Source organism: Porites lutea, chromosome 9 (genome assembly GCF_958299795.1).
Source record: "Porites lutea chromosome 9, jaPorLute2.1, whole genome shotgun sequence".
Lineage (NCBI taxonomy): Eukaryota > Metazoa > Cnidaria > Anthozoa > Scleractinia > Poritidae > Porites > Porites lutea.
The window spans coordinates 23730194-23753694 of NC_133209.1; the positions used below are offsets into that span (position 1 = coordinate 23730194).

A 23501-nucleotide genomic window follows, 5' to 3' on the forward strand; every position below is an offset into this window, starting at 1 on the left:
CCCGAAAAAATAGGACTACCTTTTCAGATGTTCCGTTGCTCCCGGAAAATTCGGCTGGAACGACCCAAAAAGTCGTTTTCCATTTACTTTCCAACTGGGTTTTCGGGAAACTTTTTGTGATGGTAAACAACTTATGGCCCATAAAGTCGACGTACGTCATCCCTCGAAATAAACCGCATGCATATCATGTGACTATTGAGCCCCGTGCAAACGCGACATTGTTGGCCAGCATACAACTCCCGTATGGTTGGATGCTACATATTGCGACCGTTTGCACACTCTGTTGCATGTCAGTTGAGTGTTGTTGGGAATTGTTGGGCAAAGTTTGAAGTAGGTCAAGCCAGGCAGCCCAGACGTTACGGTATGTGTCAATACGGCAACACATTATAGATCTATCGGTGCTGTACTCCATGATATTCGATCGAAGAGGAGTTAAAAAATGAATTATTTCAAATAAATATAACTTTACGATTATGTACTTGTTTACTTATTTGTCCTGGGTTAATCCACTTTATTTGTGCTATCCACTATATATAGCACCTCAGAGTGCAAAACTCGCCAAAATGCCAATTAGACCGGCCAGGACTAACAAGGAGACGTTTAGTTAAAGGTATGTAAGCTTTGCTTTGTAATATTTTGACTTCTCCGCTATTTTAGCTCGATATATTACTATTTTTGTATGTAGCGGCTCGTATTAGAGTGTCGGGAGGCAACGTGGCCGAGTGGTCATCGCTTCGGACTCGCCATCCGGCGGTCCCGGGTTCGAGTCCCGCTCTGGCCATTTGCTGTATTTGTTCTTGATCGTCCCGAGTTCAAATCCTCGGACACGCTTGTAAATAGCCAACTGGCTGCCTCCTGCCAGTTGGGGTTTTAAATCCTGTTATGTTGTATTTGAATTATTTGTTTTCTAAGTATTTACTGATTGTAAACTGCTTTGGATAACTTAGAGAAAGGCGCTATATAAGGGACTGTTCATTTTTTACGAGGTAGGGGGCACTGGTGGGATTTGGGGGGGGGGGTCACCCCCAAAAAAACGGCTGAAAAGGGGGGGGCATCCCAAAAAGAAACGGAGGGAAGTGGGGGGGGGGGGGGGGGGGTCACGCCAAATATTTTAGTTCATGTAGAGTTGACATGATGTCTTATTACTAAATAAAACTACTGACATATACAGAAACAAGCAAAAGGTATATAAATGTATCAAAAACTTTTGTTCTGCGTTAACATGACAGCGTTCAGTTCCACGACAACAATTTTCAAAGCTAGGAAACTATCATTAAAAGATTCTTTATCAGGTTAGTGCTGTGCAACGTCTCTCTGCTCATGTTCCTCTTCGTCATCATTGCCAAGCTCTTCCTCATCGCTCGTGCTGCTGCTAGAGTCGCTTTCGTCATTTTCGGTCATAGCATACTGTTCAGGGCACATGAAGCAGTACACGTTATCTCTAACCTGCGGCTTGAGGTTTGTGATAATTCTGCTTCCTGCGGCGTTGCTGAAATGGTTTCCTTGCAAGAGCTGTGCAATGTATGCCGCATCTCGATCAAAAAGCAATTCGGAAACTTTCTCAACGTCGATGCACCCTTCAGGGACGGTAAGGCAAGGAGGATACAGAAGACATTTCGGAAGATCATTACCTAGCGGGTTTCCGACACAAATACTATACACTCGTTGGACGTTGTTTTCAAACCTTTTCTTTTTTCTTGCATTCGATTTTCGACGGTTTTCTTTTTTTCTTCTTTCCTTGCTGATGCGGTGTCTATGTAGGCCCTTGAAAATGCTACGAAAACTGTCTTTACTTTCTTCTAGTGTCTCTGTATCCCGCGTTGCCTTTTGCACCTTAGCCGTGACGCACTTGATCTGCTTCACATTGAAGTCGTGAGCAAATTCTTCTCCTTGCTTCAAGATAAGTCAATTAGACTGGAAAAGCGTAGAATCATGTTCTTTGAAGGCTTTCACTACGCTTTTAAGTTTCCCAAGCATACTTTGGTGCTCTTTAATCGAAGAGTTCAATCTCCTGCCATCACTGGGCTTAAGCTGATATCCTGGCTTGAGAAATTCACATGCTCTTTTCGAGCAGCCGTCTGCATTTTGGTGGGCAACCTCTTTTGATTGCAAAGATCAAATTGCCGCGACAATGAACCTATTCTTGAAAGACTGGTCGCTTTCGCCATTCTTTCTCAGTTTGATTGTTTTTTTGCAAGGAACCAATCAAGCTGCACCATTTTCGATCCTCCAAACAAACCAGGGTGGATCATAAACGCTCACCAAATCAAGCAATACGGAATGGTTCAGAATTCACCTAAACCATCCCACCACATAGCAACTGATGAGAATCGTAAGATTCGAAACCGCCGGTCTTGCTTGTAAACTTATATTTAACTGCGGACATTATGTAGTGGCACAAAGAAGCCATTCAACTGATTGGTAAGAAAACAACATGCTAATGGTATTGACAAATATCGAGCTTTAAAATACTCTCCTCTGATATTAAAACTACTAGTCACATTTACAAAGCGATTGAGTTTCAAAGCGACATTCAAAGGACACAGCATCATAATGTATTTAAATCACGCTTCTACTAAAGACGTGATAAATACACAAAACCAGTGTCAGATCTGGATATATTTAAAGACTACGTGCTGTGTACAGCTGAACATTGTTCTCTGAGATCGCGTAAACCTAAACTTTACCGAGATATTAAAAGCAGATACCCTAAGATTACAGCAGCTATGAAAAAATTATTATATTTTTGAGTAGACAAATCCCATAAACGGGCTACAAATTCAGCAGGAATACGCGCGAACTGAATAAATTGTCTGCTGTACATTTTAAAGGTTCTGCTCAACTTACACAATTTTCCCTTGCAGCATAAACTGTACCCAGCCGTATCTTGGTCCGCTATATAGAAGCTATATTATCGTTCAAATTTCAAACTGTAAGATCCCTGAAAGAGTTCTCCTCAATGGAGCTTAATGTAAAAGGTTTTCAAAGGTTTCACGCCGGTGAAGATGTGCGGCCTGTCACCTCTTGCAAGTTTTTAACTCCATGAACTCTGGGGGTGAAGATGTCACCCTTGCCTTTAATATCGATGACGAGGAAGAAGTTGAGAGGCCAGCAACGACACGCTCTGGAAGATCCATAAACGGAAGATTGGAAATTGACTTTTTGACTTTTAAAAATAGTGAAGAAGTGCCTTAGCAAATTTATTTTTTGAATTAACAGAAGTGGCTGCTACATCTGTAGAATGAGTTGTCAACAGCTTTACGTTGAAGAGAAAATACAAATCATATTGTACACTGCAAAATATATGCATGTCAGGTTTAATTACGATAATGTCTCTTTTGAAAGGGACGGGGGGGGTCACCCCCCAAAAATGACCGTCTTTGGGGGGGTGGCATGAGAAAAAATGAGGACTGAGTGGGGGGCCCATGGTAATTCGTAATGGGGGTTCAAAAAATTCCACCAGCCCCCCCCTACCTCGTAAAAAATGAACGGTCCCTAAGTGTATATTATTATTATTATTATTATTATTATTATTATTATTATTATTATTATTATTATTATTATTAAGCGAATTAATTGTAAATAGGATTTTAATAGTTAGCATTGTTTTTTTCAAAGGTCTTTATTTTGATACCGAGAGAGAGTTTTTAAAAAGTCTTTATTAAAGGATTATTTAAGAAAAGAATTATTATTATTATTATCCAATCTCATTATTATTATTATTATTATTATTATTATTATTATTATTATTATGCGATGAGAAACAGAGGAAATTCCAGACTTAAATTAACCAGGACAAATTAGTAGACAAAGACTTAATTGTAATGATACATTTATTTGAAATAATTCAGTTTTAATTTTAAACTCCTCTTCAATCGAAATTGTCAACTACAGCTCAGGGAGCGTTTAACAACGTGTAAACGGCCGCAACAAAAAATTCCGAGGGAGATGGGTCTAAAAGGAGGCAATTGCCGAGGGGGTGGGGTAGGCTTCTTGACGTCTTCTTTCTAGGGGCTCCGAGTAACATTAGTGAGTTGTTAAAAACTAACACCTGCTCTGTTGAGCACCCTTCTTGTCGATTTCACTGCTAACGGTCTTTTAAAATATGAATTATTGATGTCACCGATAATTTGGCTTTTATTTACTAAAGAAGACCTTCACGGGGCGTATTAGACACTTTATTAGCATATAAAATAAAGGGATTGTTTCTCTCTTTATGGCAGAAACAATTATCTCTCGCCTTATATTATCGTGTAACGGCATTTTTGACGGAAATTTTCTTTCTAGGGGATGACTAACCAAGTTGGGAAATTAAGGAAATTCCAGGGGGTGGAAAAGGTCTAACAAGTACCCCCTGGAATTTAAATTCCAGCGGGGTGGGGTCTAAAGCAAAAGTACCCTCCGTGGGAGTGGGCGAAGTATAGATGTTTTCTGGAACTACCCAATTTCCCGATTTGCAAAGAAACCTACTTGTCGTATAAATATTTTTATGGACTGGTCGGTCTCGAAATTTTGTAAAACACTCGATGAGATCTAGAATTAATAACCAAGCCCCTTACCTCTTGTTTTGTTTGTTCTTGGGACAGGCATTTAACAATCTCAAGGATCTGTTAAAAGAAGAAACGTGAAACGAAGATGAAAGGTGGTCACAAGCTGAGTGCTCTCATTTGCGGCTTTCTTTGTGTGTTAGCGATAGGTACTTATCATCTTTTCGAAGAATTCCAACGGATCTTGATTAAAAAGCCCAGTGTAATTAATATATACACAAACCCAACCGCGATAGTGAAAAACGTGCTGACCCTTGAAAACAAATCAAAGGTGGTGGTTTTGGTCTACACCAAGTTTGGTAAAAATGAAAAGTGGATACAGAAACCAGGTTCGTGTTATAACAAGAACAACGCCAACTCTAAAGAATGCCCCTTGCTTCAAAGATTTGAGATCACTTACAACAAAACGAGGTTTACGGAGAGCAACTTTGTAGTGTTCGAAGCCAGAGACATGCCGAGTTTACCCCACCTCAAAATGTTGTTAAAAGGAAGACCCATGTCACAACGTTGGGTGTTTGCGTTATGGGAAAGTCCTAATCATTTCAATTACACGAAGCCATTTCACGGTTTATTTAACCTAACATGGACTTATAGAAGGGATTCAGATATTTGGGAACCATATGGTAGCTACATACAACTCAACACCGAAGATCCGATCTACCAAAACAAAAAGAGACCACTCAAAGATTTTACGCGAGGAAAATCAATGCTTGTGGCTTGGATGGTTTCCAACTGCAGGGCTAAGTTAAGGCTCAAATTTGTCCGCGAGCTAAAAAAGTTCATCCAAGTTGATGTGTTCGGAGGATGTTCTGATAGAATCTTTAATGAGTCGCAATCATGTCCAAAAACAAAACAAAGCAAATCCTATTGCCTGAAGAAGTATAAGTTCTACCTTGCTTTTGAGAATGCCTTATGCGAGGATTACATCACCGAAAAGTACTGGGATAATCTTGGTGAGGCGGATGTGATTCCTGTTGTAATGGGTGGTGCTGACTATACCAAGCTAGCCATACCTGGTTCATATATCAATGTTTTGGACTTTAAATCTGTGAAGCAACTCGCAGAATACCTTCATTATCTGAACAGAAACGATACGGCTTATAATGAATATTTTAACTGGAGGCAAAAATACCAAGCACCTCGCCGCAATGCAAGGTCATTATGCAACATCTGTGAGTGGTTTGTTTCGAAATATTCGCACGAAACGAAAGTTTATAATGACCTTACAGAATACTGGGTGAAAAAAGGGAGATGTGGAGCAAAAAATTATCTTATTTTGAGAATGATAAGCACGTCAAATTAAACTCACTAGCGATTCCATCTAGTCTGGATACATTAGTATATTGTGACTGTAATTAAAGTTGGACAACAGAGATAGCGTTATTTGGCATAATTTATTCAAATTATTTCTCTGTTTCTGATTGGCTCTGATCCCATGGCTAATTCTTTAATTACCACCTGGCGCTACGTTTTGTAGAGTATCTGCAAGAAAAAAAAAAAGAAAAAGAAAAAAACCCTTTGTTTATATCCTGTAAACCGAGGTGCCGAGAAGTAGCTTTAAGTTTGAAGACATTCTACGAGGAGGTAGGCTTTTTAAGACCTTAAAACTATTTTGCCTTAATCCCTGTACGGCGTTTTCACAGTCCCTCTCTGTCAATTCACTTCGGTGACGCACGTATCCTTGGGTTGGACCCAGGGCGGATAAAGGTTGGGCGGTGAAACGAGCGCGTCCGAGCAAAAAGGTGTGATGCAGTGGACTGGGACTCTGCTTAGAAATGTCGCTTGTTTTCGACTTCGGTCAGGGCTTGTGATGTGGTTTGTACATTAGATATTGCCGCTGTCACTGAATTATGGCAGCTTGATTTATTTTCTTGCTCTTCTTCCTCGTTCCTTTGTGCTGGTACGCTGTCTCCGAGAGGCAAATGTTGCTATTTTTTGCGGGAGGTTTAGTTGGAGTCGACAAACATCTCTTTCAAAGGGTTTCTTTTATTACTTCCATGACTCTACCACTGAATTATATTTTCGTTCTGCTACTCGCCAATGTCGATGTTATTTCAAAACAAAAACGACTATGTACTGTCTAAAACATGAAGGAAAATCTCATCCATGTCATCCAAGGCAAAACTAAATGACAGCAGATCTTGTTTCATAACTAGATGACGTGTATTTTTTAAATGCGTGCAGCTCGTGCAAGGTGAAATTATGCTAATTTCAATCACCATCATCCTTCTTTTTAATTTTGAAAAAAACATCTCATACGTCTTTCTGTTTGTTCGAAACTTCAAAATTAGTTTCCCCACAGTTTTTACTGTTTATCTTGTTTAGTTTTAGAGAGAAAAACTGAGAAAAAAACCTTACAACAAACCTCAATAAATTTTGTTTACATGCGGTTGCCAGATTTGCAACGCATTGCGCGAATCGCCATGGCGCGTTGCACCCGAGAAGCAAAGTTTGAAGAAGTACAACGCCACTATATCAATATATATCAATCTAATTTTCTGTTATGTTATATAAAATTTATCCCCCTTTAACATATGTAAAAATTGAGGTTAAGAAGTGTTAAGCTTTTGCAAACGAAACGGCGAAAGACGATTAGGTGATATTTAGTGGAAGGAGGAGGTATTCAACACTTTCAAATTAAACTCAAATTTTGGCATTATACGACTAACAAGTTTGACTTCTAGACGTACAGACACAAACATATGAAACTGTTTATTGATATTGTTATGAAACGAATTTATCTATTTAACATTGTAGCCTGAAATTACCGAAAGAAAATAGGATTTCCGGTTTGCAAAAAGGAAAATTTCGCCGGCCTTCAAGCGCACCGGAAGCGCGGAAAGAGCGCTCGTGCCAGTCCTACTCCGCATCACACATTAAATGAAGAGCGGAGCGCTCGTTTCACCGCCCAACCTTTATCCGCCCTGGTTGGACCACGTAACCTGAAACGCTTCGGCCGCGTGGAATAATGAGGCCCTAGGGACTAGGCAAAGTAATATTTTGAATGAATCGATAAAACAATGGAATTTGTCTTTTGTATATATGATGTGAATAATAATGCTGATCTCGGAGGCTGTCATCCAAACATCCTCCTCGATCTGCATAATTCTTCACATCATACTCTGCCTCATATAATAATTTTTTTTATAAATACTAAAACGGAGATATAGTACTCGCGTTCTGATTGGTTAAAAACCTACTGGTATGTATTTTTTATAACGGTTAACTCATAGAAAATGGCATTCAATCCACGAGCCGCATAAACTAGCTCTTGAGTTTCCGTGGGTAGTAAGGCTGCGTGCAAACGGATGCAACAACTCCCAACATTGTTGGGACCTGCGGTACATCTTGAGAAGGATACAACCCATAAGTCTTTGTAAACCATGCGTAATGAGCGTGCGTGGCCCCAACAATGTTGGAAGAGCTGTGCAAACGGATCCAACATTGTTGCGCTACGCTTCGGCGATCACGGAGCAAAAGAAATAATAATAATAATAATAATAATAATAATAATAATAATAATAATAATAATAATAATAATAATAACTTTATTAATCTCCTCAAAAAGGCTTTTCAGCTTAATTTACAATGTCAAATATCTAAAAACTTAGTTTCCAAAAATACCCTCAAAAATGCTGTTTTATTTTTACTCTAAATACATCTATATTAGTGATAGACTGAAACTCGTCTGGGCCGACTATTCCACAGCTTTTGACCTCTGAAGGTAAACGCTCGCTGACCTGCAGCCGTCCTACAGAATGATATATGTAAGCGGTCCCTATTCCGAGTGTTGCAGTTGTGCACTTCCGATCTGGTTTTAAACTTCTGACAAAGATATGGAGGTGCAAGTCCATTTAAGCCTTTAAATACCATGGTAGCATCCCTAACCGCAAGTTGTTTAATAATTGGCAATGTTGGAAGTTGTTGGCTGAAAAGTTTGACCGGTTCCAAACTTTGCGCAACAACATGCAACACGGTGTGCAAACGAACGCAAAATGTAACATCCAACAATGTTGGGAGTTGTTGGCCAACAATGTTGCATTCGTTTGCGTGGGGCTTAAAGAACCATTTTTGAAAAGCTCAAAAACGGAATAATTAATTAATTAATTTACTTACTCAGCCCCTGTCTCTTAGTTTAAAAAACGTTAGTTTCCTCTTTAGACTGCAAGCAGTCGTCCCGTTTTGGGGTACCACGGGAGATACACAGTGATCAAGGTACTAGCTTCGAGTCCAAAGTTATGTCAGAAGTGTGTAAGCTCTTGGACATTAAGAAAACGAGAACGACTCCGCTACATCCACAGTGGGACGGCCAGGTAGAACGTTACAATCGAACATTGATATAAATGCTTCGAGGCAAGTTGAAAGAGAGTCAAGGCGATTGAGACTTGCAACTTCCCACGTGCATGATGGCGTACAGCAGTCTTTCCTCAGAGCCACTTTAGGCGAGCGAAAAAGTAAAATGATGCACTGAGATTCAGAAGAAAAATAAGAGACTTTCTGATGTGAAGTATACATGAAATAATTCATTTTTTCAAGATACTTTCTCTTGGGACCATTTTCGCTCCCAAGAGAAACTAAAGACAATGCTCATGCAAAAATTTTGGAGTGACTAAGAAAGAGTATTATGGTATGTTATGGTATTTTCTGGAGTGGTCAATTGTTAAAAGGTCAAGTAAGAAGCTTGAAAAAGTAGTCTTCACGACGGTTACTTTTAACACGCGCCCTCGATAGGTTTTTTTCTCTCCGTTGAAACCAGAGGTTTTTCGGGGGGGGGGGGGGGGTGAGGGGGGTGGCATCAATGAACTGCTTCCATAGTTTTTCCACGAGCTAAGTGGTGGTTTTCTCATCTCAGCTTCAGCTTCGGCGGACCTACAATGTAACAAGAATGATATCGAATGACGTCAATGCCTAGGTGTTTCTAATATCATTGGGATCGAGGGAGACAATGTTACAGTGTGATTCGCGTAACTGGGGCCACCTAGTTAATTAAGACTCTAGTGTTACGTTCTATTCAATTAACGAATTGCACATCTACTTTTGCTGGGAAATGTGTAAAAGGAAGATGGGAGCACTGGTCTTTAATTGCTGCACTGTCCATTTAAAATGTGCGTAGAGAAATACAAAGACTTTAAAATCGTGCGCTGGCTTGGAATTTAGTTAAGAGAAATTTTAGGTCCATATTTCAGTGACATTTTTACAACACTGTGTTCGTTAAATACCCTTAAAATACGTACAGTTTAAAATACTAACGTAGATTAGAACTATTTTAAATCGTACAGAGTATTCTCGAGAATTTTCTCAGTTTTGAATTACTTTTTGAAATTGATATTAGAATTATTCTCGAGAATTCTTGGGATGGTACCCAAGAAGGTGGGAACAATTCACACAGACCGGGCTTAGCTCTTGAAAATTTTCGGGAATGAACGTCCGAGAATTTCATGTCGTCTACTTTGTCAAGATTCACAAAAATTCCTGAGAATTCCTTAGATTAATCCTGTTCCCTAGAATTCTTGGGAATCATTTCGCACGAGAGCAGTTTTAAGTTATGCCTTCTCGTAATTATGTTTCTCTAAAAATTTAATAAAAGAACGGATTTTGTCCGTGATATTTATGCAATAACCGGTAGCCTTACAGGTGTTTCTAACAAGTGTTGGATACTGGCACATGAAGAACTACCATCCACATTATTGTTGAGCTGTTACAACGCTTCAGTAATTGAAAGACCTTGAAAGATGTATCAGCACCCAGATGAAAAAAGGAGTTTTCTAGACAACTTTACTACCAATAAGCGCGCAGTCCCTGATACAGTGTCGTTTTCCCGACCCTCATCCACCTCCCCCCCCTCCTACTCCTCTCCTTGATAATTCCACCACCATAAACCTCTCACGAGCTGGTATACGTAGTGCATACCTAGCGTTTGATGGGGGAATTTTATGGTATTAAATTGATTTGACAGTAAGGTAGTACAGACACTGTACTACCAATTAATAACCAATTCCTCACCCCTTGTTTACTTTGTTCTAGCTCATGTGTTTTTAACGAGTTCAGTCACCTGCTAAATGAGAAACGTAAAACGCTATGAAGATCAAACGTGCTCACTCGCTAAGGTATCTCCTTTGGGGTTTTCTTTGTGTATTCACCATTAGTCTTTATCTTCACTTGGATGAAGCGAAATGGCTTGAAAAACAACAGATCAAGATAAAAATGTCCAGTCTAATTGATAATCACACAAACCGGACTGAGAGAGAGAAGAACGTGCCAACGCTACAAAATAAATCAACGGTTGTGGTTTTGGTCTACACCAGGTTTGGTAAAAAAGAAAAGTGGATAAAGGATTCAGGCTCTTGTTATAACATGAACCACACAGAGTCTAAAAACTGCCTCTTCTTGCACAAATTTGACATCACTTATGACAAACAGCGTTTTGCGGAGAGCGACCTTGTTGTGTTTCATGCGAGAGACATGCCGACTTTACGTCACCTCAAAGCGTTGTTGAAAGAACGACCCATGCCACAACGTTGGGTGTTTTCGTTATGGGAGAGTCCTTATCATTTCTCCTACACAAAGCCATTTCACGGTTTATTCAACCTAACATGGACTTACAGAAGAGATTCAGATATTTGGGGACCATATGGTAGCTACATTCAACTCAGCAGCGAAGATCAGATAGCTGGACACCAAAAGAGACCACCGTCAGATTTTACGCGAGGAAAGTCAAAGATTGTGGCCTGGATAGTTTCTAACTGCGAGGTTAAGTTAAGGCTTAAGTTTGTTCTCGAACTAAAAAAGTTCATCAAGGTTGATGTGTTCGGTAAATGCTCCAGGAGAATCTTCGGTGAGTCACGAGCATGTCCAAAAACAAAACAAAGCAAATTCGATTGCCTGAAAAAGTATAAGTTTTACCTTTCTTTTGAGAATTCCTTATGCGAGGATTACATCACCGAAAAGTACTGGGATAATCTTGGTGACGCGAATGTGATCCCTGTTGTAATGGGAGGTGCTGACTATACCAAGCTAGCCATACCTGGTTCATATATCAATGTTTTGGACTTCAAATCTGTGAAGCAACTCGCAGAATACCTTCATTATCTGAACGGAAACGATACGGCTTATAATGAATATTTTAAATGGAGGCAAAAATACCAAGTATTAACCGCGGGCATTGGAATGACATTATGCAACATCTGTCAATGGTTTGCTTCGAAATTTTCGCGTGAAACGAAAGTTTATCATGACCTCACCGAATACTGGGTACAAAAGGGAAGATGTGGAACCAAAAATCATCTTGTTTTGAGTATGATTAACAAATAAAGTAAAAAATCTGTAGCGATTTCATGTAGTCTGGGAAATACATTCTTATTATTGGACAGTTTCAAGTGTGTAAAATCGCAGGATGCAGGTTATATTTAGTAAAAGAGACGAGCAAAAATATCCCACGATACTCCACAGTAGACAATCCATTTAGAGATCTTTTATTCAACTCGAGGGTATAAAATAGAACTAACTAAATGTGTGTACTTTTACATGTAGCGAGAATGCGTGAAAGGCTAACGCGACTCCTTTTGCTATGATTCCAATTTTTGCGCGCTTATGCAACGCTGTTGATGATTGGTTAGAAGTTTATATTTGCAATTATTCCTGAGAATTTTGGGGATGATCTGTAAGAAGGTGAGTGAAATTCTTGTAGAGGCTTTCTTAAACATTCTCAGGAGTTACAGTGAGGAATTTCCTAGTCCCAAGTTTTGTCAAGAATTCGGAAGAAATCCTCAAAATGCTTGAGATTTACCCTGTTCCCAAGGACCCAAGTACTCCTGGGAATCATTTCGCACGAGAGTAGTTTTACGTACCTACTATGTTTCTTTATAAAGTTAATTAGAGAACGGTTTTCTCATTTTATATTTATATAATGACCGGTAGTCTTACAGGTGTTTCTATCAGGTGTTGTATACTGGCACGAGTAGAGCTACCGTCGACGTTGAGCTTTGATGACCGGCGCTTGGACTCAAACTGAAACGGATGCATCAGCACCCATTCGGAAAAATATAATTCACCACTTTATTTTTGTTTTCTTTCTTTATTTTTCTCTATCACTCTTCCTGCCGTAAGAATCAGTTTACTCTTTTTAATTTTAAAATTTGGTACTCAAGATTTTACCAGGTCTACTAAAGATCCGGCTGATCCTCACTGGTTTGTCGTTGTGGTTTTACCTTCACAATTGTTTCTGAGACAGTTAAGTTAGCCTTTCTCGTAGCTTGCGATTGAAACAGCCGTTACTACCCGCTCCTCGCTCCTCCTAGGAACGTTTGTAGAGGTGAGGGCCCAGGAGAGAAAGCTGTTTTCGCAGGCTCTCTTTCTTGCGGTGCCCATTGCCAGCTGCAGTTATACATTCGCATTCTGTTATTCATTTAAGAACTTGTTTTTTTGGCTGAAATTTGACAGTTAGGCCCCCTCTATACAAGAAACTGCTCTTTAGCATAAAATTTGAAACATGTTCATCTTTTCTAAATTCTATTTAAAAAATTCTGTAAACTTAAGAAGATAATGTTGACTTAAGACAAGTCAACATTCAGGATCCTCTTTGGAGACATGCGCGCCGTATTCACTCCAACTCCAGTTGTAATTGTATGAAGATTTTACTTAAGAAATGAACTGAATACCCCCAAATACTCTTTAAAAATAGCTAGAAATAATTTTTTTCCTTCTTCAGAAAATAACAACCTTTTTAAGACCCTGAATGTGTGCTCATTATCATTTATGTACGAACCTGCTTAGGCAAATGGGAAAATGCAGATTGTTAGTCGCTGGTTTTTACTGTACTTCAAGAGTAACCAGTGAAGCTTAAGGAATCCATGTTTATAAAATGGGAGAAGCCCGATCTCAACCAGCAGGTGAAACACATTAACCTGACTCTCTCCTTGTAAAGAACTAAGCGTCACTCATTTAAAATTGTTTTAGTACGCAATATTGACAACGCAATGTAACGAACTTTGTAAGATCGCGCGCGCTTTAAATTCAACGGCGATTTCAAAATATGTAACACTGAAGATGACGGATGTACCGTCGAAACATGTCTGGAAAATTAAAGAAAGTTGTTATGTTTATACGACTTCAAGAATAGAAATAACAAAACGAATCTCATTTTGAACTGCGACTTGAGACCTGGCAATTGTCTTTTAAGTGCCTGCGGATATCTTAATTTTGTCGTTAAAGTAATTTCAGCCAACGCTAAGAAAAATTGTCATATTCCAGTTTGCCAAAGAAAACAACTTGTCATATCTGATATTTCTATAGGGTTTGGTTGATCAGAAAGGCTTGTCAGGAAAATATTTAATTAAGGAAAGTAATTAAACAGACGTTCATTTCTTGTTCAGTTTATTATTAATAGAACATGTATTTAACACGCTCAGTTAACTGTAAAGCCTTGGGAATCATTAGTCCGCAAACTTAGCCAAAATTGTGGAGTGAATATTTGCTCGTATACCTGCTTGCTGATAGCTTTGTCCGATGCTAAAAATGCAGTCAATGCAAGACGATTCAAGCAATGTTACTTTAATCTTGAAACACGGCAAGGAGATCAGAGCAAGCCGTAACCGGCTGTTACGAGCGAGTGATTTCTTTTTTACAATCCTAAATAGCGACATGCAAGAGAAGCACCAAGGGATTATTCGATTGGAGCACATATCAGAGAATGCCATGAGAAATGTCTTAGAATTTGGGCGCTCTGGTGGTGTTGATATAGAGAGTGCAAAGAATGCTAAAGACCTCATCAAGGCAGCGGATTATTTGCTCCTTCCAAGATTAAAAGCAATTGCTGGGAGTTTCTTTATACCGAAAGTACTGCTATCAAACTGCATTTCAACGTATTATTTCGCAGAGAAATACAAATGCGATGACCTGATGGTTGCCTGTAAAAAATTCATCTTCACAAACTTCGCTTCTGTGGCTCAGGGTCAAGAATTTCTTAGTTTGGAACTTCACCAAGTGGAGGAGTGGATTTGCAGTGATGAGATTTCTGTTTGTAGAGAAGACGATGTTTTTAGGATCATACTTGAATGGATTAAACAGAACAAGACTAACCGCCAAAGAAAGTTTGCAAAGTTGTTTCACCACGTGCGTTTGGCTTTTGTTTCGCGTGACTTTTTGAGCAAGGGTGTGGCAGCCAACGATCTTGTGAAAGAAAATTCAAACTGTTTGAAGCTTGTGACAGATTCTTTGAAAGGGATTTATCGTGCAAATGACGTCCATTTACAGAGAGCCAGAAAATGGAAAGAAACGCATCTGGTCGTTTTTACCGGCCGACATACTTTGTGTTACCAACCCAGTGATAACGAGTGGTACAAATTATCAGACGCACCAGTAAAATACTATCTCTGGGGACACCCAGAAGCATTTAGTCGTGACCCGTATCAAATGTGCGTGTTTCAAGGAAACCTGTACGTTTTTCCAAGTGCGATATGCAGTGCACCAGGCGCAATGTACGATCCATCGTTAAACCGCTGGACTGTGTTGAGTCAACATGGGACAGCACTAGCCGCTCGGAAGAAAGGTTCCGCCACCCAAATGATTGACTCAAGGACAATCATGACGGACGTGAAGGTGATTGGCTCAAAGATTTACGCTGTAGTTGAGTGTGCAATTGAATCATTCCGAGAGCAACTCCGCCGACCTTTTAGAACATTCCCCCATTCGCGATTTTGTTCCATCTTGAACTACGACATTGGTAAAAGCACATGGAATGTTGTCGTACCAAAAGTTGAACAAATAAAAGGTGGACCTTGCGCTGTAGCCATGAACAATTACTTTTACGTCATCGGTGGTTATCACGGTGACAAGACATTTGCTTGTTATGCGGGAAGACTGGACACTAACGACAACGTGTGGGAGCAGGTAGCGGATATGAAAACTCCAAGGTCGTATGCTTCTGGTATGGCGGCGCAAGGGAAAATTTTTGTTGCCGGTGGCTTCGTAAATAACAAAACTACTGAAATGTACAACCCGTTAACAAACGAATGGCAATTGATAGCAAGTCTAAATACACCTCGCAGAGGGGGGAGCATGCTGTGTTTAGATGAGATGCTGTACGTGGTGGGTGGAGAACGAACCAGTGAATATTCTTCACTTCATTCGACAGCAGCAGTAACGGTTGAATGCTATGACTTTAACAGCAATAAATGGCAGCAGAAGATGAAACTGCCGAAGTTTCGAGAGGTTTTTGAAAGAAGGAACATTGTCATCAAGGCTTGTTCGGTCGCTTTTTCCAAAGAGGTATTCAATAAAGGCAACACCAGCCGGCGCCAACTTGTGTCTTTTAAAATCATCAGTTACTCACTTGTGGTGTTTTTCTTTAGTCTAATTTTCCTCTTGTGCTTATGGATAACAGTTTGATTAGCAAGACATGCAAATATGCTCTTGAGATTCCTTTTACACAAAAATACAGGGGCGGATCTAGGGGGAGGGTGCAGGGGGTGCGCAACCCCCCCCAGATGACAACTGGTACAACTGGTATTCTGCAAAAAAAAAAAAAAAGACTATGTGGTTATGTGGTTTATTGGTGTTGAAGTAGAGCAAGAGACGAGTGCACCTCCTCCTAAAAAAAATCCTGGATCCGCCCCTGAAAATATAAGTTGATTATAGAACATCACGTCGTCACTTCCACGGCTGGTCCATATTCTCAGTTCTCATATAGAATATCCGCTGACCAATAAGCGTGCAAGAACTCCAGCAAGTCAATTTTTGTATATAGATCGTTTTCACTGTCACGCAACAAAAAATAAATTGAAAATCGTACAGTGGAAGGAGCAAAGAAAATGGATTGTTATAAAAGACTAATATATGAACAGTTTGTCCAAGTCTCAGGCCTTTGTGGTCCACAGTTTCTGAGTTATTTGCCGAAACGTTTCACGCACCTTTGTAGAGCTTTGTATGGAGACGCCATATTGGTGCACCGTTTTGGTGCACCAATATGGCCGCCGGAAATCAACAAAAACACCTGGATTTCACTTTTTCTATAAAAGCTCTTTCTGTTCACTCGAGAACTAGCATACGTGCGCATAAAAATATCTTCTAATACTTGAAATGGTTATACTGCTGAAAATCAAGAGGAGAGACTTCAACGAAACAGCATTCCTATTTTGGTATCTAGCACTGTGAAAACTCGGAAGTTCAAATTGCTGTATTTTCGAAATGAGACATGCCACGAGAATGGAAACTTGTACAAAGATTCACTTTTTGTTTATCTTCAACCTGGTGTAAATAAGAATTCGTAAAACCTCGCTATTTTGACTTAACAATTTGATGACGTCATTGTGAAAACCCTCTATAGAAAAATGGAAGTTTAAAAGCTGAGAAGTGCGTATAGAAGAACATCAAGTGTGTTGCGGCCATCAAGCTTCCATTGCTGCTTGCCTAGTCCCTGTAGGGCACTTTCCCAGGCCTTCTCGGTCAGTTCACTTCGGTGACGTATCCGAGACGAACGGGCGAAAAACGCCTCAAATCTTCGCTTGGACCACGTGACCTGAAACGCTTTGGCCGCGCGGTATAATAAGGCCTAGGGACTAGGCAACATTGCTACATCTTCTGCTTAGTGTGAACCAAAGTTCTCCCTGCCGCAGTTGCTAAGAGGCGTCCAGCCTAAACTAAAATAAACAGAAAAGATGGCTGCCCTCGGCTGTTATTATTACTTTTTCTCCTCAAAATTTACTTATAAGTTCATGAATGCAAAAGTCTCTTAATGCACCATATACTCTTCCGTTGTTAATTTCCTCTTTGATGTACAATATGGTTTAGTCTTTTAAGACTCTTAATTTATACAACTTGTGACGTTCGATCCGCTCTAAAGATTCTTGTCTATATGAGATGTGTAAGATGTTGCTAAGGTAATTCAATCAATTGTATTGATAGCCCGGTATATAATTGGTCGTGATATATTGCGGCTGTAAAAAGTATTGTAAGATGCGGTTCATCTCTTTCGCCTTTCCCTTATCCCTTAAATGTGATGCAACTCGGTATTATATTTCCTTTACTGATTTATACTCTCTGCAACTTAGGTCATTACTTGGAGCATGGGTAAGAATTAGCATGCTGCGTAACACCAAGTTGCAACCATAACTACATCGGTGTACTACACTGAAACTGAATTAAAATATCAAAAAACAAACAGAAAGAAAAAAAATACACACACAAGCTTTTATTGCGAAACTTCATAAGATTTTGGTTACTCTGACGACTCGGTCACCTCACAACACCCTTTTCGGAAAATTAATGGTCGATCATGTCGTCGCGATCGGTCACGTACAACATTTCGCCGGCAACTTGGTCACGACTGGATGGTTGCATTCATTCGACTTCTATATTGGACTAAAATGCGCAAGCTAAGATGTCTAAGATGAAAGATCGTCGCTCGTTGAGTTCTCTCTGTTGCCTTGCTTTTGGTTTTCTTTGTGTATTAACGATAAGCTTTTATCTTCGCATTGATGAAGGGCGTTCACTTAAGCCACACTGGATGATAACAATGCTCAGTTCGGTTAATATTCTCACAAACCGGACGATACCGAAGAACTTGCTGCCCCTACCAAGAAACAAATCTAAGGCGGTGGTTTTGGTCTACACCAAGTTTTCTAACGTTCAAAAGTGGATAAATGAGCAAGGTTCTTGTTATGACATGAACCACCCAAAACCCAAGGAATGCCCCTTACAAGACAAGTTTGAACTCACTTACGACAAGCAGCGGTTTGCGGAGAGCGACTTTGTTGTGTTTGAAGCAAGAGAAATGCCGGCTTTAGAACATGTGAAAATGTTGTTAAGTGAAAGGCCCAAGTCACAGCGTTGGGTTTTTGCGTTATGGGAAAGTCCTAATCATTTTTCAAACACAAAGCCACTTCACGGCCTATTTAACCTAACATGGACTTATAGAAGTGATTCAGATATTTGGTCACCATATGGAAACTACATACGACTCAGCACTGAGGTTCCGATGAGCGGAAACAAAAAGGGAACAACATCAGATTTTACGCGAGGAAAATCAAAGCTCGTGGCCTGGATGGTTTCTAACTGCGGAGCTAAGTTAAGGGTCAAATTTGTTCGCGAGCTAAAAAAGTTCATCAAAGTTGATGTCTTCGGAAAATGCTCCGGGAAAATCTTCGGTGAGTCGCGACCATGTCCAAAAACAAAACAGAGCAATATTGAATGCCTAAAAAAGTATAAGTTCTACCTTTCCTTTGAGAATGCCTTATGCGAGGATTACATCACCGAAAAGTATTGGGCGAATCTTGGTGACGCGAATGTGATTCCTGTTGTAATGGGAGGTGCTGACTATACCAAGCTAGCCATACCTGGTTCATATATCAATGTTTTGCACTTTAAGACTGTGAAGCATCTAGCAGAATACCTTCAATATCTAGATAAAAACGATACAGCCTATAGTAAATATTTCAAATGGAGACAAAAATACAAAGTGCTTCCCGGCGCTGGAAGAACATTGTGTAACATCTGTCAGTGGTTTGTTTCGAATTCTTCTCACGAAACGAAAGTTTATAATGATCTCACAAAATATTGGGTGAAAAAGGCAAAGTGTGGAACAAAAAATCATCTTGTTTTGAGTATGATAAACAAGTAAAGTGGGAATATTTAGCGTTTTATATATCGGGTTATAAATATATATAGCTGGATATTGTAAAAGGTTTCTGCCGACTGATAACAGCCAAAAATATGATAAAACTAAGAGCTCAGTAACCAAAACTTTTTTCTCGCCCCTTACTTTCGCTTTCCTCACTCTATTTTCCCTCTTCTTTTCCTATCGTAGTGTGATTTTCGGTTTTTGGGAAGCAACTTGTCTTTTTTGGCCTCTTTCAATCATTTTTTCATTTTCTCCTTTTTTGAGGGGGGGGGGGGGGGCGGGGGGGGCGCAGGGGGTGGTGGGGGCTATAGCTGTGCACTCAATTTTGAGAGGCATGAATAAATTATATGAAAATATTATTGTTATATCCGAGGAAAATAAGACATTTCGGTCACTTAACGCGACCAAAGTTGGGACTTTTAACGACGCTGGAACATTTTAACGACGGTGACCGACCCGACAAGCGAGGAAAGTGACAAAATGAATGGTACAAACTCGTTACTTATAGCTGGGAAGGGCTCAAGCCAAAGCTTCTTTTAACACTATTCTTAGGTAAAATTGCAATGATTTAATTATTTGTGAATTTTTGTATGATTTTTCGGATGTTTTTAATGTATAAAATTTAGAAAGGGATATGTTGAAAATTTTAGGAATATGGGAAAATATTGGATTTGGGGGTTAAATATGAAGTGAATAATTAGTTGACAATTACCAGATAGTCCCCCACCACAACAAGGTGCCTCTGATCCCATTAGCGGACTGGTTTACTGATGTGTATACCTTTTCTACCCTAATTTATTTCCTTCCCAAATCAACATCATTTCCCCCAAAGAACAACCGTTAATGCCCCCTTAATGCTGACCAGAGGGGGCCTTGATCGGTGACAAAACATCACAAAATCGTTACAGAAAGTGGTAACGGGATAAACCCGAGTCCTGGCTGAATACACAGGACACAGATGCCAAAACAAGACTTAAAATATGGTTCAATACATAAATGCCCATATGCGCAACGAAATTCACTCAGTCTGACAAATGCGGCCAGGAGGGACGGGGTATACGGTGCTGTTTAATGAACAACGTCGATATATGAAAATTCATAATTAGCTCCATGCCTTAAGGGAATGAAAGAAGAGAAATCCGCTTGAGGTCCAGCAAAGAATACCGTAATACATCTTCTTTTGTTTTAATCCCCCAAGCCTCGTCACCAAGTATGAATTTTAATATAACGAAATTAGTCGGTATCAATCAGATGTCGTTCAGAATGACCAATTCCGATATATTAGAATTCATACTTGACTGTGAGGCTTGCGGGAATAAAACAAAAGAAATCAGATTAATAAGTAATACATTTCTTTTGTTTTATTCCCAAGCATCGTGGCTGAGCCAGGTTTAGTGGATAATACGGGGCCGGGGTGCGGGGTGCGGGGTGCGGGGTGCCGCGGTGCTGGGGCGAGGGGGAGACGGGGTCTGTGGAAAACACGGGGTCCCGGCCCCCGGGGTCTGTTGGGTTTTGCCGCGAAAAATAAGTAAACAACAACACTAATCGGTTTCCTTTATGAAGACTATACAAACTGCGGACCGAGCGAAAAATACAGCTTGCAGACTGAGGTGAGGCAAGGATAAAACGCATGCAAGGTGTAGAATGAAGACTAGAAGGTAAAATGCACAACCGGCAAACGTAAACTATACTCGCGAAGGCGTTAAGACCAAAACCCTGAAATTAATAACACTTTCTGATAATCTGCTTTTAGTCATCTTTTCACTCTAATGACTTCTCTGGAGCGTTTTATTTCAATGTTTACGATATGGAAGAATAACGGTCATCTTGACGTTTTGGAGAGACATCCTAAGCTGGCGCCTCTCATCTCTCAGGGCCGCCTTGTAAAACTAACTTCGCGCGCTCGAAGAGAAGAAGCGACAAGTCGATCTTTGTTGCATCAAAGACAATTTCTCTAGACTTTTCAATCCGTCAGTAACAATAAGGCAGTCCGGAACTGCTAGATCGTGAACGTAAATGGAGTAAAGTTTATGTCAATTTTATAAATTTCGCCGAGAATGTGAGTCCCTGATTGGAAAACGAATGTGTAACATATAAGTAGCCTAATTTTACTCAAAACACACAGTGATTGCTTGGTCCGATACAATGGTAAGCCTTCCGCTTCGCGAGCTGAATGTCCGAATTCGAAACCTCGTCAGGATAACGTTTCTTTTTTCGTTTGTTTTTCTCAAGTTTTATTTTTAATTTCTTTTCATAAATATCAGTTTCTCCGAATTCGGCCGGTAATCACAGTTTCACTTTTCATTCGGATATTGACGGTCTTGTTTATGTAATGTTTGTTACTCACCAAGACGTTTCCAACTTGCGTCGTTGAGTCTAACTAGCCGGCCATTTTGACTAGAAGCTGCTTCTTACCATTGTAAACCGTTTTCGAAAATTGACGTTGCTTCATTTCATCATATTTTACTCCAAAGCCGTGCTCGTGAGATTGTTTGCGCAAGGGCGATCCAAAACCCGGAAACGGAAACGGAGGCGGAAGTGAAAAATGAAATGATGAAAGAGGTCGTTAAACTGTTGCCTTTCATAAAGAAAGAATAAACAAAAAAGGTAAATAAAAGCATCGCAAAATGTCCCCAGCAGAGGAGAATGATTCATTCATCTGGGACATATTTTGTTATATTTTAAATAACCTTTTCAAATCAAAGATTTGGGCAAAAATTGATGAACTGGTTTAAGGGAGAGACCACAGAAATATTTTTGTTCTTGTTCTTGTAAAAAAAAAAACAAACAAACAAAAAGCAAAAGACAATAACAGGGGAGCTGGGATTGATCACCTCTTCTTTTATCTTGTCACACCACCCTTCCCTGCCAAAAAAGGCAATCGTACGCTATCTCTTTCAGGTACAGTTAGGTACTATAGCGGTGCTGTTCTATTGAACAGTCTGCCCCTTTCTATTAGGAAAGCAAATTCTCTGGCTAAGTTTCGACAGATGTTTTAAAGCGTTTCAGTTAACTGAAACGGCTTTCATGGAAAACAGGCATTAATTTTTCTTTCCTCTTTTAGATTTTACACTATAGATATGTGTTTATTTCTTCTACTAAGTTATATTTGTATTTACATAATTGTACACCGTTTTATAAAATCACTATCTAATATGTAATTATATTTTAAGTCAGAGATAGTCAATACCATAGTTATCCAATGTTAGTAGTATTATTACTTACCTGATGTATTTACCGTGTATAAGTAATAAAGATGATGATGATGATGATGATGATGATGACGGACTTGGCATATCATTGTCGTGTCAAAAGATTCAGAAAATTGGTTATCTTTTGTACGCTGGTGGCTCCGATATATATATTCAATTGTTAATTACAAGGAACCTGGCCTTGCACTTACTCACTTTAGCAAAACTCACTAGATGACAATGGTGACTTCTTTGGTCATGCGCAGTAGTCACAAAAACGACAGACCCCGTGTTTTCCACAGACCCCGTGACCCCGTGTTTTCCACAGACTCCGGGACCCCGTGGTTTTCCATAGACCCCGGGACCCCGCACCCAGGTCCCGTATTATCAACTAAACCGCTAAATAGCGCTGCGCGTAGTTACTATTTACACAGCCCGAAACTCAGGCAAACAAACTGAAATTAACTGAAACGAATTCTTCACTTTTGTCTGACCTTTGTCATTTAAAAAATGTCATGTTTGTCTGTCTTTTGTCATTAAAATGAGAAAAATGACAAAACTAAGGACTTGCAAAATTGTTACTCTGACTTCATTCTTGCGCTACGCTATTTTGCATTGATTCTGTTTCCAATTTCTCCTGGGTCTTCCCAAGAGAAATCGAGGCAACGCTTATACAGAAGTTTTGGAGGTAAACAATGTGTATTATGGTCAATATTATTTGAAAATGGTGAGTTCTGCAATGTTGTAAAAAATGGGAGCTCGTCGCTCGGTGAGTTGTTTTGTTTATGGTCTGCTTGGCGTAGTAGCAATCAGCCTTTATGTTCGCTTTGGAGAGGAAAACCGCCGGCTTGCTCCCGATAGTGTGACGACGAAACCCGTAATGGCTAATAATGACTTTCACCTGGAAACAGAAAGGAAGTTTGTAATCCTACAAAACAAGTCACTTATGCTGGTTTTGGTATATACTAAGTTTTCTAGAGTGGAAAAGTGGATAAATGAGCGAGGTCCTTGCTATAACTTAAACCACAAAATATCTAAGGAATGCCCCTTAAATAAATTTAAGCTGACTTACGACAAGAAACGGTTTACCGAGAGCGACTTTGTTGTGTTTGAAGCCAGGGACATGCCCACTTTGCCCCAACTTAAAGC

General features: G+C 39.8%; 5 protein-coding genes across 5 annotated transcripts in view; all 5 read left to right on the top strand.

Moving 5' to 3' along the window:
- Positions 1-4635: 4635 nt before the first annotated feature.
- On the top strand, positions 4636-5850 carry LOC140949073 (3-galactosyl-N-acetylglucosaminide 4-alpha-L-fucosyltransferase FUT3-like). Its single transcript, XM_073398316.1, has one exon. The coding sequence runs from the start codon at positions 4636-4638 to the stop codon at positions 5848-5850; it is 1215 nt and encodes a 404-aa protein (XP_073254417.1).
- A 4775-nt stretch (positions 5851-10625) lies between these two features.
- On the top strand, positions 10626-11858 carry LOC140949074 (4-galactosyl-N-acetylglucosaminide 3-alpha-L-fucosyltransferase FUT6-like). The gene has a single exon (XM_073398317.1). It carries the CDS (start codon positions 10626-10628, stop codon positions 11856-11858), a length of 1233 nt encoding a protein of 410 aa, XP_073254418.1.
- Positions 11859-14060: 2202 nt separating this feature from the next.
- On the top strand, positions 14061-15932 carry LOC140949075 (kelch-like protein 24). The gene has a single exon (XM_073398318.1). The coding sequence runs from the start codon at positions 14061-14063 to the stop codon at positions 15930-15932; it is 1872 nt and encodes a 623-aa protein (XP_073254419.1).
- A 1954-nt stretch (positions 15933-17886) lies between these two features.
- Positions 17887-19382, top strand: LOC140948137 (4-galactosyl-N-acetylglucosaminide 3-alpha-L-fucosyltransferase FUT6-like). Its single transcript, XM_073397361.1, has one exon. The coding sequence runs from the start codon at positions 17923-17925 to the stop codon at positions 19159-19161; it is 1239 nt and encodes a 412-aa protein (XP_073253462.1). The 5' UTR covers positions 17887-17922; the 3' UTR covers positions 19162-19382.
- A 3721-nt stretch (positions 19383-23103) lies between these two features.
- LOC140949076 (4-galactosyl-N-acetylglucosaminide 3-alpha-L-fucosyltransferase FUT6-like) overlaps positions 23104-23501 on the top strand; it is a 1227-nt gene continuing 829 nt past the window's right edge. Inside the window, exon 1 of the mRNA XM_073398320.1 lies at positions 23104-23501. This exon is cut by the window's right edge and continues 829 nt beyond it. Within this exon, the coding sequence (XP_073254421.1) occupies positions 23104-23501 (398 nt within the window).

What these genes read in the sequence shown, in the direction of transcription:
- LOC140949073 (XM_073398316.1), top strand. Translation starts at nt 4,636, where the DNA reads ATGAAAGGTGGTCACAAGCTGAGTGCTCTCATTTGCGGCTTTCTTTGT.
- LOC140949074 (XM_073398317.1), top strand. Translation starts at nt 10,626, where the DNA reads ATGAAGATCAAACGTGCTCACTCGCTAAGGTATCTCCTTTGGGGTTTT.
- LOC140949075 (XM_073398318.1), top strand. Translation starts at nt 14,061, where the DNA reads ATGCAGTCAATGCAAGACGATTCAAGCAATGTTACTTTAATCTTGAAA.
- LOC140948137 (XM_073397361.1), top strand. Translation starts at nt 17,923, where the DNA reads ATGTCTAAGATGAAAGATCGTCGCTCGTTGAGTTCTCTCTGTTGCCTT.